At 52.9% G+C, this 17,919-nt stretch overlaps 1 protein-coding gene across 1 annotated transcript in view; it reads right to left on the bottom strand.

The window, feature by feature from the left end:
* Positions 1 to 477: 477 nt before the first annotated feature.
* The window catches only part of ALPK3 (alpha kinase 3), a 32,555-nt gene continuing 15,113 nt past the window's right edge, over positions 478 to 17,919 (bottom strand). Inside the window, 11 exon segments of the mRNA XM_032194967.1 lie at positions 478 to 799; positions 905 to 953; positions 1,154 to 1,371; positions 1,579 to 1,667; positions 2,001 to 2,275; positions 2,383 to 2,418; positions 2,691 to 2,818; positions 4,269 to 4,416; positions 5,404 to 7,576; positions 10,655 to 11,681; positions 12,912 to 13,029. Of these exon segments, the coding sequence (XP_032050858.1) occupies positions 478 to 799; positions 905 to 953; positions 1,154 to 1,371; positions 1,579 to 1,667; positions 2,001 to 2,275; positions 2,383 to 2,418; positions 2,691 to 2,818; positions 4,269 to 4,416; positions 5,404 to 7,576; positions 10,655 to 11,681; positions 12,912 to 13,029 (4,583 nt within the window).

Genomic DNA, 17,919 nt, shown 5'->3' with positions numbered 1-17,919 from the left:
GAAGAGGGAGAGGAGTGGTGACACGTGCTGGGGGAGCAGAAGGGAGCTGGGAGCCAGGAGAGCCCACACTCCTGGTCAGCTCAGGGGAACACTGCCAGGAATGGGGCACAGAATAGGCAAAGCCCGAGGGAGCTGGTCTGACGGCCCATGTCTTGAATGCACCAGTTCAAACAAGCCAAATGGAACGAGGCAGGAGTGGAAAGCAAGTCCTGGCGCAGGGGCGTGCACGGCCCCACGCATCTTCTGCAGAGGTCTGTGAGAGGGGGCCCATGGGTGGGAACCGCAATGCCCTCAGCTGTGCCGGCCCTGCTGCGAAGCCAGTCGAGTGGCTTGCGCGAGCACACACCACACAACACAAACGTGAGGAGCCGGGGCAGGAGCAAAGGGATGAGAGCAGCTGCAGCACGTGGTCGCACGCTGCCCTCCGGCTGCTTGGGCTGGTGGGCGGAGCGGGGGTCCCCACGGCCGCAGCTCCGGCTACTGTGGGCAACCAGACCCGCTGCCCTCTCCAGACCTGAGTTTGGAGGCTGCTTGGGCCTCCCCTGCTTCCACTGCTCTCCGGGAGCTCCTGGGGCTCACAGAAGCCTTCCGGGTGCCCTGGGGACTCGCCATCCCCTTCTTCGGAAGCTGGGGGCTGGACTGGGCTGATTTCCTGCCTGTGGAGGGGCTCTTGGAGCCCTTGGGTTTGGCTGGCTCCAGAGTCTTCAGGCCCAGGATGCTGCAGTAATGGTTGCACTGGTGAGTGGCCGCGAATTGCTCCAACAGGGAGGGGAAGCAGCTTTCCTTCAGCCCCTGGTACCTGCCAACACAGCCACACTCAGCCTCACCTCGTGCTCGGAGACGTCCCACCGGATGGCGCTTACTATCATGCCCCACGCCACCCCACATCTGGAGAGTCACTCACCCTTTGAGGTTGGTAGCTATCCGCACGTTGGTCATCTTCCAGCCCACACCTGCAAGGAAAGGGAGGACAACCAGCCCCTGCCCAGGCAAGGATGAGCACCGGAGCCAAGGGCAGCTCATCACCCTTTAAGCAGGGCTCCAAGGCACATAGGGAAACAGTCAGGAGGGCAAGGCTGGGGGTAGTTCTCCTCCTTTTGCAAGCACACAAGTGGTGAAGGGCCACGGGAATTGGGTGGGAATATCCCTTTACCTTCCATGTCAGTCACAAGGATGTTTCCATTCGTCCACTGGTATACCCAGTGCTGGAAGGCACAGCATTTGAGCACAATCTCCGAGGTGCCTCGTGCCACCAAGCTGCCATCTCTCTCGGTGACACAGTACTGCTCACAGGGCCCACCCAGGTCCTCCTCCATCGTGGCGTAAGGGATGTTGTTGGCCGGTCGGTAAATCAGGTACAGAGGAATTATCCTGTGTGGTAACACACAGCTCAGCAAACGGAGATCCACACATCAGTCTCTGGCTTTTGACTTCCCCCCAAATCTCTCCTGTTTGAGTGTAGGAGAAGAAGTTGCTGCCCTCTGGTATGTCCCCGGTGCCCCATGGAGAACCCTCCCACCGTCTCCCAAGGAGCTCTGCCCCACCGTCAAGCCCAAGGGGCTGCAGCACCCTACTTACTCAGGCACTGCTCCAAAATCAGGGACGGCTCGTGCCTCAGCAGCAAAGATCTTGCAGTACTCACGGCTAGAGTTCTGGATTTTACATTCCTGGAGATTCAAGCAGGAGAGTCAGGGCCCTGTCCCTCCTTGTGCCAATCAGCCTGCAACAAAGCCCTGGGACCCCCCTCCTGGAAAAGCATCCCTTGGGCCCACTCCCAGTTGTTCCCCTATCCCAGCAGTCAAAGGACAGGTGACAGGAAAGCTCTGAGCAGCTCTGCATTGCTCAGAGAGAAGGGCTGAAGCCCACAGGGATATGGCTTGACCCATCCAAAGCGTTCAAAAACTGGAAGGAAATAAAGCAGGCATAGCGCTGGGGACCGTGGTGCCAACAGATGGGGAAAAAGTGGGGTCTCCCCACAAATGCCAGCCTGCAATGCTCACCTGTATGGTGATATCATAGTTCTTCTCAATGAGGCTGTTCTCATTCTTGGTCCCAAAGACAATAAAATTGTGCACTTTGATGACGCAGGTGTGGCCGGACTCGAAGATGGGCTCTAGGCCATAGATGGCTCTGGCACGGCAGGCCTTGCGCAGGAAGCCAGCACCCACTTCCATGTCCTCACTCACCACACGCCCAAAGAACTTATCCCCCCAGTAGCCTGCGTCAGCCAAGCCCTTTGCGAACACCATGGGCGTCATCTCAATCTCCTCGCCGACTGGTGGAGGGAAGAGCTGGTGAGAAGGGACCACGCAGGCACGTCCTGCCCACACCACAGCATGGCAGGGAGGTGGGGGCAGCAGCTTGTCAGCACATCACCCTTACCTTCGATCTCTTCCCGCAAGATGAATCCTGACAGCACTGGAGGAGACACAAAGCAGGAGAGGAGTCAGGGTTCAGCCAGGATCCCATCCTGCCTCACGGCCCACACACTTCCACACGGGGGGATGGCAAGGAGGAAGGCACGATTTGCTCACAGAGGCAGCACATGGAGGCAGATGCACCTTGCCAAGGCAGCTTGCAGAGCTCCCTCTCTGCAGCCCAGCACCAAACCCTCCCTGTGGCTCGCCGTGCCACCCCACCGCACACCCTGGCAGCTGTAAGAGCCCATCAGGCTGCTGAAGGCTCCTCACCTTCTGGGCTGAGCAGGAAATCAGTGGAGTCAGTGCCGTACTCATTGCTGATCACACAGCGGTAGACTCCGCAGTCCTTCTGGGATGCCTGCACGATGGCCAAGGCTGCCTGGCCCTCATCACCAGCACTGGAAGAAATCAGAGCAAGGTGTCAGCCTCGGGCAGTGCATGGGGACACCTGGAGCCCTGTCACCAGCCAGGGCGCTGCGGTGGGCACCGTGCTGGCTTTGGAGGGAGGGCAGAGGGCTGGAAAGGAAGCCAGCCGGTGGGCATGCAGGAAGGCAGGAGCATCCTAGCTGCTCCCCTGGCACCTCATGGCATCAGGAGGCTGGCCCTTCATACTCACGGACGTGCACATCTCCCAGGCAAGCCCTGCAAACTCTGGCCAGGGTTGGGCTACATGTTGATAAAGGTGGTTGCCTCTGAGTCTGGCTTGGTCAGGGCTTTAGCTGACTAATAAATGCTTGTCTGGGTGAGATAGCTGGAAGTCAAACACAGAGGTGTTCAGCTTCCTCCTACATTTTCAGCCATTCAGGAGTGAAGGCAAACACTACTCCCCATCCTGCAGACTCTCCCTTTCCAAGGAACCAATAAATCATGAACCTGCAGAACCAAGCTTTGGGCTGGCATCTCCTGGCCAAGGTGGCAGCACGCCAGGCAGACCAGTCCCCACAGGAACCAAAAGCCAATTTCTGCCTTGCATGGCCAGTGTGAACTGGCAAGGGGATGACAGGTTGCAGAGGAAGGAGGGATCTTCCTCCCGAGACCCACAGCTCAGCTGGCCACACTGTTCAGCTAGAAGGAAATGGACACTCCTAGTCCACCTGCCTCAGCTCAAGTATTTGCCACAGGACATCACTGGTGCCCCAGAAGCATCTCTTTCTGCCTGCCCATTTTAAAGGATCCTCACTCACACGACTCTTAGAGGCATCAGGCAAATCTCATCCAATGTGGATGATGTTCCCACACAAGCTAGAGCTCACCTGGGCTTGAGCACAAGCTGTTCTCTGTAACACACCCTAAAGAGCATCCCAGATACAAGCCACACACAAGTTTTTTTCCTGTGCAAGGGCAGTGCCAAGGGATAGAGAGAGCAAAACCAGAGCTACTTTTTTCTCCTTTGGTGCTTGCCAGTGTTGGTTGCATGGAAGTGCAGTGTGCAGGCCCTCCCAGCACAGCTACCAGCCCTCCCCTGTATCAGTTGGGGTCCCAGTTCTGTAGTTTGCTCCCAGCTTTCAAGCTCTGAGACGGGCACAACACTTTCCCTGCCCTCTCCAAGGTCTGGATCAGCCCCTGCCCTCCCCTGGGCTCCATGAATCAAAGCATCAGCCGTTGAGCCAGACTCTAGATGAAGCATCAGTAGGACAAGTAGGGCAGCAATTCCCTGTCTGAGCAATCCTCCCTCCCAGGGCACTGAGCAAATGATGTTCACAATGTACCGTGCCATGCAATGAGCTTCCCATGCAGCCTTAAGAAAAGGGGCATCTTTACCACAGTAAACAGTGGCCAGAGCTGGATTTAACACATGAACCCAGGGCTATGCACAGGGACTACAATGACGTGGAGCTAGCAGGTTACCTCCTTTGTGCTTCTGCTACAGGGATCTCGTCCTTGTACCACATCAGCTTAGAATCACTCAAAATATTGAAGAACTGGCACCAAAGTTTCAGGTTTCCTGATGCATCGGAAAATTGTTCAGCCCTGATCTTACGAATCACCTGTGGAGCTAAGGACAGGGTGCAAAGAGATTGATGGTGAGACACACAATGCTGGATGCAGCTCTGGGGACAGGCCAGCCTACCCCAGTGCTGCTGCGTTGGACTTAGGTGGTGGGTATCACAAGTACATCAGCACAGTGCCGCCTGGTACAACGTTGCCTTCCCAGAGAAGGTCTCAGAGCTCTAAATACGATGGGAAGTAAGAGGTACAAATGTTCTCAACGGCACAGCACTGCAGTGCCTAGTGGGGCTTGGCCAGAGGCAAAGCAGAAGAACAGTAGGCAATGTAGGAGGAAACATATCCTCTATGGTAGGCATTCAGTAAGGTTAGCCCTACTTTTGCAAGAACTGGACTTTATGATTTTAGAGGTCTTTTCCAACCTAAGTGATTCAGATTCTACGAGTGCTGATTTCAGTGAGGCTATCACCTGGCTCCTGCAAGCACCTCAACACCAGGATTAAGCCTTTTCTAAGTCATTGCCACCAGGAAACACATCAGCATTGACCACAGAGGTGGAAAAGGTGTGTGCTTACCCTGCTTACACCCACTGGAGCCTTGAGCAGCACGAGGCACCATGAGGAACAGGGCATGCTGGCCAAAAACAAGAGAGTTAGTTCTGTCATTCCCTTGGGTTGGGAAGTCCAGGCTGTGGAGACAGCCATTCTCAGCACTACTGTCTCTGGCCTTCCTCTGCCTCCTCTGTGCTAACTGTGGTAGGGAATGGTGGACGCCAGCAGTTTATCTACAGCAGATGTGCTTGTGCATCTCTTGTGCTCGGGCAGATGAGCATCTGGCCCATCTTACCCAGCTACATCTGACTTTTCAAATACTTGGAGCACACTTTGGGCTTTCACACGGACAAAAGACAATGTTGAAAACCCTGCAAATGCACAGAACTCACATGTCCCCAGCTGGCTCTCACCAGCTTGGTTGGCCAGGCTCCCTTCATAGGCAACAGGGAAATCTGCTTCACGGGGATTACCTCTTTCCTTACCTTTAAATGGGTTATTTGCTTTCTTGGATTCTGCTGGCTGCCCTTCTAGCTTAGCATCTTCAGGGACTTCGGGATCATTGCTGCTGTCACCTGCAGGTTCATCATACAGCTTAGGAACCTCCAACGTGGCCATCTTCCTCATGAGGGTTGGGGAGCGTTGCTCTGTTGGAGGGGATGGAGCCAGGGCAGGTGTCTGCAGCAGGGCTGCACTCTTCCTGGATTGCCGTGGTGAAACAGTAGGGCTTCTTGCATGCCCTTGGCTCTCTGGGGTTGCCTCCTCTTCCTCCCCAGCTTGCTTCATTTTTGGCAGGTATATTTTGCGGCGGGCCCCGGAAGCAAGCTCCTCTGGTGTGGCACAAGGTAGTGCAGCCAAAGGGTCACTAGGACTCTCTTTCTCAGGGCTCACTGGAGGCAAAATGGGAGCAGTATTAGGAGGCTGTCCCGCTCCTGCTGCTGGCACACTGCCCACCACGATGGATGGCACAGAGAGCTGGGATGACCCCTCCGCTTCGGGAGCCACCTTTGTACGTCTCTTTGGCGGCACAGGCCTGCAAGCCAGCATCTCTTTGCTGGTAACAAATTCCTCCTGAATCAGGCCTGTGATCCGCCTGGTTGTCCTGGGAGTCAGAGGCAAATTCTCTGCTGTCTGGAAGAGCTGGTTGTTTTGTACCTTTTCCAAAACTCTCCTTGAGGTGCGGGGGCTCAGGCCTGCAATGCCTATTTCTGGGAGCGCAGCCTCCTCTGCAGTGGGCTGCTCCTCAGCCCTGGGCTCAGCATCTTCTTTTGTGTCACTGTTGCTGCTATCTGACATTTTTAAAAGCAGCAGTAGGTAGCTCTTCAAGGAGGAAACAAGGTTTTTGTGTTGCATCTTCTCCTCCAAAGTCATTTCCTGAGGTTTCTCGGGGCTTGGCAGGACCAGTGGTGCTTGTGGCTGAACCTCAGTGCCTCTTTCAAAAGTGCCCGAAGGTGCTGCTGGCTCCTGCTTTGGAGCTGCAGCTGTTTGCTCTGCTCCTTCCTTCCTCTGAGGTAGTACAGGCACCTGTTTGGCACTCTCCTGCCCTGAAGAACTTTCTGGAAACTCCTCCTGTGGTGCAGATCCATCTGCCTTTTTGGTTTCTGTGGCTTTGCTCGCAGGAGGCAGCAGCTGGGCTCCAGACAGGGCCTCCCCTGCAGCAGGCTCCTTCCCTTTATTGCTGTGAGCTGCAGGCAGTGCCTCCTGTGCCACCAACGTCCCTGCTGCAAGAGGGGGGATTGGCCCTTCTTCGGCCACTCGTCCTGAAGCAGGAGCTGGTGCTTCAGCCTCCCAAAGCCCCTGAGGTGTCCCTCCCACCACAGGGGACGACTCTTCTTTGGCCACTTGTACTGAAGCAGGAGCCGGTGTTTCAGCCTCCCAAAGCCCCTGAGGTGTCCCTCCTACCACAGGGGACAACACTTCCCTGGCCACTCGTCCTGAAGCAGGAGCTGGGGTTTCAGTCTCCCGAAGTCCCAGAGTTTTCCCTCCTACCACAGGGGATGATTCTTCTTCAGCCACTCTTACTGAAGCAGGAGCTGGGGTTTCAGCCTCCTGAAGCCCCAAAGGTGTCCCTCCCACTACAGGGGATGATTCTTCCTTGTCCACTCGTCCTGAAGCAGGAGCTGGGGTTTCAGCCTCCCGAAGCCCCCGATGTGTCCCTCCCACCACAGGGGATGACTCTGCTACACTGCTGCCTCTTGCCTCTGCACAGGGCTCACTCCTGGATGGCTCTAAACCCGTCTCTTTGCTCTTCCCATCCTTAGTCTGATGTGCATTTTGCTCACGAGGAGTATTTTCTCCAGGCTCTGGAGGACTCAATTTCTTTGGCAATGGCTCTTTATTACCTTGGCTCTTAACATCTTGATTTGACAGTCCTTGCCGGGCCTCTCTGCCCTCAGGAGTATGGGAATGTCCTTCTGACTGTTTCCTAGAGGGAGGTTGCTCCTTGTGGGGCTGTGTGTGGTCTGGTGGTGGTGGCTTTGGTGGCTCCTGAGGCCTCAGCCTGGGGTTTGTCCTTTTTCCAGCCCCCCTGCTGTCCTGGCCAACCGGAGTCTCCTTCTTGAGCTCCTCTAACTTGTTGGCTTGCTGACCGGTATCTACTGTTGGGCCAGACACTGGATGTTTTAGGTCACTAGCAGACCGTCCCACTGCTCCTGCAACCTAGTCAAAGAAGAAAATGGGAAACATTATTTTACTGCCTGGGTCTGCTCAGTGGTGCTTATGGTCCATCTGTACCATGTAACACTGCCCAGCCTCTGCTTGAATGCTGAATCTTAACTGTGCAAACCTGGTACCGCTGATACTCATCCAGGGCCTTGCTGCTTCACCATCATCCCATGGTAGTGAGTCCCACAGCACCCTGTCACACTGCACAAAGTGGTTTTTCACTGTCAGCTCCAACTCTGCTGCCTTTCAAGACACAGCAGTACAACCAAGAGGCAGGGGATCTGCTCCTCTAAGTCACTCAGTGGCTTTAAATACAAGCTCCTCCAACACCACACTTTCCCAAGGAGCAACACTTTCCCATTTTCAACAGCCATTGCTAAGACCTTGTATAAAATTCATGCTCTTTTTTAAGAGTCAGTACTCCCCTGACACTATATCTGCAATCTCCACTCTGAGATGGGGCGATCGGCATGTCACACAGTATCTGGATGATGCTGCCTAAATGATTTATAGCGAAATTGTACACCCTGACGTTATCTGTGCTATTTGACCATCCTGTTTCTTTGACATTCGGGAAGCTCAAATGTTTCCGACTGCAGCTGCACACTAGCAGACATTTCAGCAAGCTGCCCACTGCGATGGCTGAGCTTTATCCCAAGCAGATTTGGTGAAATCTTCCAGCCAAGGGACACTACCTGTTTCTGTAGGATAAGGTTCAGGGGAGGTAGTGATACCGCTGATATATGCTGTGCCTTTTTGGTGCTCAGCTAGCAGCATCAGGACATCTGCGTGGGAATGGGGCAGTCACACAACAGTTTTCCTTTCCCCTATCAAGAGGGGCTGCAGACAGGACATCCCAGAGGATCCACTGCTCAAGTTTTTCTCCTGAAGGAGTTTTAAGCCTCCAAAATGAGGTCCATGGGTAAAGAGGGTTGTGGCACTTCATACGTAGGACTGCAGTTTTTGGTCCTCAGTGCCACAAAAAAAGACAGGAATGGTCACTGCACAGCCCCAGCCCATCTATTCAACTGCAAAGAGTGCGAAGGACCACGGCACACCGAGGAAGTTTGGGGAAAACAAGGTTCACAGATGGACGTTCAGAGAGAGCTCTGTGCCACAGTGTTGCCAAGGGAGGCATCTCTTTGGCTGCCCATCTTTTGGGGCTTGGAGGCACAGGAACTAAAGCTCATTCAGAAGAACTTGCTGGGGGCTTTTTAGAAAAGCACCTCTCCTAAAGCAACTGTGAAACACCTAAACTAGGGGCTTGTCAAAGAAATGTGATAAAAACACCATTTTCAAAATTATACAAGAACTACTGCAAGGGTGGTTTTCATTCAAACCCAGTTTTGCCTCTGCCCTTGTGCATGTGGATGTTCAGAGCCTGGCTAGTGGCTGGCATTTTATAAAGTTCCTCTGCTACAGATAAATCCAGCTCAAAGAGAAGTCCTGAGCACAAGGACCAGATAGGTCCCAAGACCAGAAAAACACTGCTAAGGCCCTGTCTGGGTTGCGGGAAAGAATTAAAAAATAAAATAAAAAGCAATCTGTGTCCTGGAGAGCATAAATATTCTCAAGCACACTTGGAGTCAGCTTCAAAGGGTTTTAAAATGGCTTATTTGGTCACACAAAAGCCTCAGTACTTCCCCCAGCAACACTAACTAGCTGAAGCATTCAAATTCAAATCAAAAGCTTTTTGTCTGCTCAAAAAGCACACTAGCTGTCAAGTTACAGGTTTCCTCTGTGAGTGGGTTTTTGAAGAGGAAAATACCTTGATGTATTGTCAAAAGCTGAGGGATGACAGCCTGGCTGCCGTACACAAAGTTCCACCCTCCTTAAGAGCAAGGGGCAAAATAATGCAGAAGAGAGAGAAAAAGAATTGCTTTTCCATGGGCTTACACACAGAGCAATAATTAATGCAGCAATATGTGATGCCAATGGGTTAAAGTGGGCTTCACTGCTTTGAGTCCAGGACCCAGACACTCAATTCACTGCATAAAGCAGCATATTTCTGAGAATAAAGAGTGCTCCTGTCTACGGTTAAAGAAATCTATAAGAGGAAGAAAGGAATTTTTTTTTTTTTTTACTGGAGCAGCCGGCAGTCCCACTTTCTGTATCATGGATGTCCCCACATCCAGACGTACTGCGTTACCTACTGAGGGAGACGTGCTACACCCTGAGAGCATCATCCGACAGCCTTGGTCTGTACTGAGAGTGTGCACCTACCCTTGCTTGAACACCAGATTCTGATGGCATCTGCAAATTGGACTCAGAGAACCCTTTACCTCAGAAGGCTTCATCAAATTTTAAAAAAGAACACAAAACAAACAAACAAGCAAAAAACTGGTAGCCTCCAGTCTAATATTTTCATGGAAAATGCTTCAGGTTAAGTGGTTAAGTGACAAAAATAGAAGTTGACTAAAAGATGTACTGAGGGTCAGGAGCAGGTGCGGTGCCCTGGCTCTGCATGGCCACCACAATGAGTCTTGCAAGAGAGTTTTTCCAACAGGGGAGAGCCAAAAAATAGCCCAGATCTACTGTATACATGTTGCACTGTAAACAAAATTCAACGCCCTGCCTGGCACAGCTCACGTGGCATACCTGGCACGCTGCGCTCATTTGCATGGGGGGCTCATTAAACGCCGGCTGAAGCTCAGGCTCAACTGCTAAACTGAACAGATGTCATCAGTCTCACGTACACACAAGGCATCCACCCCCAGCTATAAATAGCCATTCACAGCTCCCTGCTTAACTGATTTGGAAGCATTCTGCATGAGGTCAGGCTGCCGATTAAACTGGAGAGCTCGCAGCACGCCCCGGGCCGCTCACCGACCAGCTGTCCAGCCGCAGGGCCTGACGTACATCTCTCCTCGCCACCTCGTCTGACATTTATTCGGAGATGGGGTGCTCAGCTGGAAGCTCTGCCACTTGGGCACACAAAGCCCAGACAGTTTCCTGGGTGTTTTTGCTGGAGGAGACCTGCGAAGCTGCAGCAGCAGCTCCCTTGGGGTGCAGGCAGCCTCCCAGGGCTGATGCTGCACCACAACCACGTTGGCTGAGATTTGTTCTAGTTACCTCTGGACCGACGGCTTTATGTCCCTCCGACTTCTGTGCTGTGTGCTGGCTCTTCCTTCCCTCGGGTGGTGCAGGTCCTGCCTTTGACACCTCTGAGGATGGCGAAGCACCCTCTGTCTGCCTGCTGACACCCGCGGGCTGCAGGGCAGCCTCTCTCGCAGCCTCTTCCTTGGCTCCTGCCTCCTCCTTCTCCGCTGCTGCGTTCACTTGATTATCAAAATACATCTCTTTCAAAGAGAAGTGCACATCACCATTAATTTTAGTGTCCTGATTCACAGCTTTCCCAGACTCTTTGATCTTTGGAGTATTATCCGCTTCTTGATCGTTTGCCACCCTCAGATGTGCACTCCTGCGTAAGGGGACGGGAGGGGCAAACCTTGGATTTGTTGAGGGTTTTGTCCTGTCTCTCCCACTTTCCTCTCGCTTTGAAACTTCCTGCTTTGGTGCTGGAGCATCCTCCACTTTCTTTTTCTTTTTAGCTGCAGAGTCTTTGGCCATTGGCTTAGCCACTAGGTCTTCCACCGTCTCGTAGATGTACGCGAGAAAGCCATTCCCATTCTCTTCTGCACTTTCCAAACAAGCATCTCCATTGGTGGTCACCTCTGCTTTCAAAGGTGCTACCAGTTTGTTTGGTAAGCCAGTCATCGTGTTTACTGACTGTTCCTTCAGCTCAGCCTCATGGAATCTGGACTGAGAATCACCGACATGCACTTTTGCCGCATCCTCTTTCTCCCATGGAGAGGCTCCTGACCGGAGATTCAGATCCCTGGCCAGCCTCCGCTTTCTTTGGAGCCGATCGGGGCTCATTCCCTGCACATTCTCCACCTCCACATTCTCTTTCCCTCGTTTCTTGCTCTGTTCTATCTCTCGCAGTTTTTCTTCAGCTTTTCTCTTAATTTTGGCAAACCACTTCTGATGGATTTTGAACTCCGTCATGGTTCCCACTTCCAGCACGCCTGAGCAGGACACGATGCCTTTGTTATTTCTAGCTGAGGCCTGGTAAATGCCTGCATCTTCCTCTCGGCACCTGGAAACCAAAAGCTCTGCATGAGACCTGCCCGTCCTCCCCAAGCACTGCAGCTGTGTACACACACATGCCCTCTCCCACTTCTTGCCACAGAGGGGCCAGAAGATGCAGATGTTGGCCCACGGCGCCTGCGGTGGGTCTGGAGGCCTGGGGCTGGCTCTGCCTTCTCTCAGCACTAACAGATAAACAACCCAGATGTAAACCAGTGCCCAGTGCCCTTTGGGCTGTAACTCTGCTAACAGAGGGCTGAGATGAAGGAGGAACGGCCAGCACCAAGCTTTCTGACTGTTCTCAGCCACATTCTTCCACAAGATCTTCTCCTCTCAGATTTTCACAGACTAACTTTGCTTCTTACATTCTTGCTCTTCCTCTGTCCTGCCACCTTACCAGAGCCTTCCCACCTAACTTGGCAGGCACAAGTACATGCACACCTCTGCCTTCACCCCCTGGAACTCCTGGACCACTCCTGCAAGAACTGCGCCACGTGGAAACCTGGAGCGGCAGAAAAGCCCATGCTGGAATCCCAAGGATCACAGGACTATCAGCAATACAGGTCTCTTGTCTGACATCCCAAATCCAGGACTCAAGCTGCAATAGGTCTCTGCTAGCTGAGAACATGTTCCTGGCTCTCCAGAAACACAGTCCTTGTCTAAATCTAAAGGAAACGGGTAGCCTGGGCTGAATAAAGGAGGCCCTCGACTCTTCCAGTACAGTGCCAAAGCAGCCCTTCCCTTCCCTGTCCTCTCAGTGGAAGTTAGGAAAGGCCCTCCTAGGGCAGGGCTACAGCCCTTTTCCCTCTTTTGTCCTTGCTCAGGACACTTGTATGAACTGCTTTTGTCCTTATCCTGCCTGATCCCTGAACCATCATCATCCTCCTGGATGTAGCCAGTGCTTTCCCTTTGCTCACCTGACGTTAGTCCTAACACTCTGCTCCCGTCTCTTGCAGCAACAGCACACACTGTTACAGCACTGGAAGGCTCCAGGGAGGGGAATTTCTCCCGACCTTCCTCATGCTTCCAGCATGGCTGCTATCCCTGGATGCAGTAACAGAGCTCATCCTGATGTGATCTGGGAGTCACCAGAGAGAAGAGCTGACTGGGAAGGGCTGGCTGGGAACACTGCAGTGGGGAGCACTGGCACTGGGGGGATCGCTGCTGACAGCCGGCTTCTCCAAGTCACCAAAACGAGCTCCCACCAGCAAATCCAACTACTCTCCAGTTCCTTACTCACTTGTACAGCTGCAGGGTGTGGCGATTTCCATGGCGGAAAATCTCATACTTAGGTAAGCCACAGTAGCGGTCCATCTCTTCATCATCCTTGTACCATGTCACCTCTGGCTGCGGGTACCCTGCGGAGGAGACAGAGGGACAGCAGCATGAGGAACACTGCAACCAGCCACATAGCAAGTCTGCTCCTGCAGGGACAAGGAATCATCAGCAAAACAAAGCACTCTGGCAGGACAGGGTATGTGTTATTCTGGGCTTATCACATTCTTTAAATCGCACAGCAGAAAAAGTATTGTGAGTGGAAAACAGATGGGCTTATCCAAGTCTTTTATCGCTCCTAGGAATAGGTCTATTTTTGAGGAAAAAATCCCAACACTTCATTCCTGAACAGAGGCGAGTGAATCACATGGCCATCTCCTGTAACACTGGCTGGGAGCAGACGGTGAGCACACTGTTGCTTTTAGGGGAAGAGGCATGTTTTGATGAGATTAAGGCTAATGTTAGAAAACAGGCACTCACCCCTCCGTGAAGCCCTCAACATTTTGCGAAGTGTCACAGCCCGTAAACTGATCCAAAAGTTTCCATTGAACAGAAGCAACCTTGATTGCATCACAGCCAGCTTGGTGTCCTACAAATGTCACTTGACAGCAGATGTCACCTGCCTTTTCCGTGGAATGACATCAGGACGTGTGTGACCGGCTGGCCAGCGAGCTGGGCGCTCAGCCACCTTCCCCACCGCGCTCGGCGGCGGTGGATCAGCACAGGCAGACCTGAGCTGGCCACTGCCAGCACCTCCCACCACCGCAGTGCTAGCTTGGAGTAGGAGCAGCACATTTTTCAGGGGAAAACTGCTTGAGCAAGTGGCCACCTGGACACTTCCCAATGGCTAGCACACAGATTTCAGGGCTGGCCAGGACACTTTTGATCTCCAGGGTGAGGAGCCTCTTGTTTGCACCAGCCAGAGGAGCTGTGAACCTGCAGCAATGCCTGAGCCCAGCTTACGTCTGTTACCACAAAGAAGGTCCTATAGCAGGAGCAAAAAGCAGGAGCAAGGACTCATCAGCATGAATTGGCTCTGGTGTTGGCTGACTCAAAATGCCTTTGACCAGAAAGAGCTAAATCAGGACATACCAAATCTCCTCCCCATTCATCATCTGTTTTCCCCACCATCCGCTTTCCAACACACTCCGTTCCCATCCCCTCGCTCATCAGGGCTCTCCACCGTCTTCTGGCCTTTCCAAGGCCTTATCCTGCTCCGACCAGAACAAGGCTGTGGAAGTACTCTTGGAAGAGTTTTCCTTTCCTGCTCTGCTATCAGACGAGAACAACAGCCATCCCCATGACACAGTCATTCCCACAGCCCAGGTTTTACTCTGTTCTCTTCCTTTCCTCACTGAGGTCTCTCACACTGCACTGCCTCTGGCATCCCTTTCCACCCTCACCACCCTTATATCTCTCACACCCTTTGCTGCCTCATTCACCCTTCGCTGCTGCCATCAGCAGCTCTGGTTTTCATTTGGTTTGTGCTGGTTAATGTTCCCTCCTCTTCTGCAGGGAGCCAAGTCATGACTCTCTCCTCAAAGCCCTTCATGCAAAACTCTCCCCTAGACCCTCACAGACGTGTGGTTGAAGTGAATGAACCCTAAGCTGCCAACCGCAGGAAGCCACATGAGTATCCTAGCAAAGAAATCACCACGGATTGACCCTGCTGCTTATATTTTCCATAAATATTAGCTGCTGACTACACTTGGCAGGAGGACCATGGACTGAACAAGCCCATGGTGGTTTCTTCCCTTTCTGTTCCAGGGACAAGGAACAAAATCGTTTTCATACACAGCTCACACTTCATCCAGGGCAACCCTACCCTTCCCAAGGGCTGTCTGGCACACAAGACTTTCAGGAGGCCCCATGGCTATTAGCACAGCTAGCTGGCAGGTAGGTTTTCCTAATGTTGTGTGAACAGCCACCACAGCACCTCATTCTGGGAACTGCAAGAGTACCATTTCCAAGAAGTCCTGTGATGTCCCCCCGTGGCCTCTGCATCTGATTCCCATTCCCAGCTGACATCTGCCGGAAAGAACAGTAATTTCTATAGCTGCACAGTGCCTCGATGAAAGGCTTTTCCTTCTGCTAAGCCTAAAGTCTCTTTGGCTCATTGCACTTGCATACACAAGGCTACCTGCTCCCCACCAGGAGCTACCACCCTGCCAGCCCACAAAGCGAGGGACCAGCCCCCACTGAACACCCCAGCTGGCAGCAAAATGGAGCTACAGGCAAGCACTGGTTGGAAACCCGCAGGCTGAAAGGCTTCCCAACCCAATACACAGCCCAGTCGAGCATTTGGGAACAGCAGAGCCCAGCTGCCTGCCTGTGACCGCCAGCCGTCCCTCCCCAGGGGCTGTAACAGGAGTCGAGCAGGGGATGGTGAGATGGGCACGCCGGGGAGCCTAATACTGGGGAGGGGAGCTGCTGCTGGCATTGCAGGCACAGGCATCCATCTGCAGTCTGACAAGCTAATAAATTTAGGGTAGGCTTTGCCCCCGGTAGGTGCTTTGCACCGCCGGTCATGCCAGCAGCTGCAGCATCCATCCACGGCGCGGCGGCGGCTGCAAGCAGCCCGTTTGGGGACAGAGCAGCCATTCACAAACCCGGCACTCTCCCTCCCCAAGCCTGTCCCTCTCGCAGCCCCCAGGCAGCTGGTGCTCAGAGGGATTTGCCAGCAGCTGGTCTGCTGCATTCACCAGCAAGCACCCGCACTTACAGACAGAAAGGTGCCGCGCATTCCCGGGGAGGAGGGCAGGCTCCCGCCGCGTTCCCCGGGTGTCTTCAGGCCCAGCAGAAGCTTTTGGGAAGTGTGTCTTCCGGCGGCATTGCTGCAGCGTGACAGCCAGGCCCTGCGCTGCACGGCCTGGAAGACCTTCTAAGCAGGGATTTTTTTCATGGAGAAATTGCCAAGTTTAGATCAAACACTCTTTTTCCCGAAGCTGTTAAAATTCTGGGAAGCCTTCAAAGCTTTTGTGACCTTATCCAAAACATCTCTTGAATCAGCCATCCAAAATCACTCAGAGAGCATGTTTAAAGCAATTTTTTTTATTATTATTTTACAGGGCAGAGGAGGGGGAAGTTAAGCTTCTGAAACTTGGGAAGGTGAAAAGAGTTTGGAAACAATTGCACGTAACCTTGGTTTTCTGTTTCTGCTCTGCAGAAGCTGTTTGGGGGCTTCAGGCAGTTTGGAGAGGACAAGTCACAGTAAGATCTGGTTCTTTCTGGCTTCATGAATTTAAAGATCCCCATCTCCCCTGCCCAAGGCTGGGAGACTTCCAGTAATGCTGACAGGGGGACAGACTCTCACCAAGAACCTCTCCATGCCCCTAGCCTGTGAGTGCCACTTGCTCCCCCTTATTTTCTCTTGCTGGCTGCCCCAAACCCAGGCATTGCATCTCCCACCTCTGCTCATCACCTACCCCTTCCCATACATTCTTGTATGGAGAGTGCCTCTCCATACATTCTTGATCCAAGCACTTTCCTCTCATGAGACAGAAGTTTCCCTAGGAGGGCTCCCACAGATGCAGCAAGTTGAAATCCCTGATGCTCATGACACCCCTCACCCACTGCACTCCAGCCCTCCTCCCCAAGCTGCAGGCAGGGCACTTTCCTCCCCATAGCTCTGTGATGAAATCACACCGATTCCGGGCACTTTGCTTCGTTCCCACCCCCTCCAGGGATGGGCCACCCTGCACAAGTGCCACAGCACAGGTGCCAGCATTGATCTAGCATCCGCAGAGCACGGGAGAATTATCCAGGTCAGGCACTTGTTCAGCACAAGCACTGACCCATGAAATGAATCATGGGAACGAGCTCCTGAGCTATTGATTTGGGCAGCAAGGTCAGCAAGGTAACCTGGTACTTGGTTACTCCAAGGTAACAGCCTTGGCTGGGGGCAGTCACTGCCTCACTTCCTAACACGCAATTACAGACCCAGGCCCCCTCATCCAAGCCCCTGCACTTCATCAGCATGCATCACCCTTCCCTATACGCTCTACAGAGTATAACTAAAAAGTTGTAAAATCCTTGTAGCGCTACCTGCAGTAAAGGGCACTCTCTAAAGAGAAGCACCCAATGGGTACTGATAGGAAAGGATCTGCAGGATGAGACCCCTGAGGTCCTGAAGTCCAACCAGACCCACCAAGGAAACCACTTGGTGCAGAGAAGCAAAGTGCTCTGCAAGAAATCACACAACAAAAGGAAGCGTTGCTGTTCCCTTTATTCTCAGAGAATAAAGGCTGAACTCATTTTGTCTAAAAAAATTGAGAATATGTCATAACTGATGCATGATTTGACCCAAAACAATCAAGTCAGACTTGTTAGGCGCTCTGGTAGCAGGCAGAACAGAGCTGGAGAACCAGACAGCAGGAGGAAAGGAGGGGTTGTGTGACCACCCAAGAGCATCAGGAAGTCTGCCTCAGACTTATTTCCTTGCTTGCAGCCCCCAGCAAATTTGGAGGCTGATTCTTCAAACACTGCCCTCCTAGGACGTGACCAGCGAGTCTCTGGTATTCCCAGATGTGGGACTGCCCTGGAACTCGTTATCAGTTGAGAAGCAGCAAAAAATATTAAGATGTTATTGTAGGTCATGTATCTGTGTATGGGGCTTGAGAGTCACAACAGGAGCAGCTGACAGTCTGCCCTTTGCCTCCTGTAAGGCTATGAACCAAAGTGTCCCTGGACTCCAGCCACAGCAGTGGGACTGAGCTGTTTCCACACTGGTCACTGGCCAGGGATGCAATCGCCACTTCCTTTCCCCCTGTAGTATCTCCCCGTTGAATGTAAACATCGTGGCAGGGGAGACATCTGAACTCCTGCTTAGACGTTACAACAGGAGTTTGATTTCCACCTCATGCCCCTCTGTCCCAAAAACATCCCAAGATGAGCAGCCCACATGCAACACACTCAAAGTGGGACAGGTGGTCCAAGCTGCTTGAGAGCTATTCTGTGAAAATTCCTACCTTGCG

The sequence above is a fragment of the Aythya fuligula genome, chromosome 11 (genome assembly GCF_009819795.1).
Source record: "Aythya fuligula isolate bAytFul2 chromosome 11, bAytFul2.pri, whole genome shotgun sequence".
Lineage (NCBI taxonomy): Eukaryota > Metazoa > Chordata > Aves > Anseriformes > Anatidae > Aythya > Aythya fuligula.
Note: the sequence above shows the minus strand (reverse complement) of the source record. Positions and strands in the feature narration are given on the sequence as shown.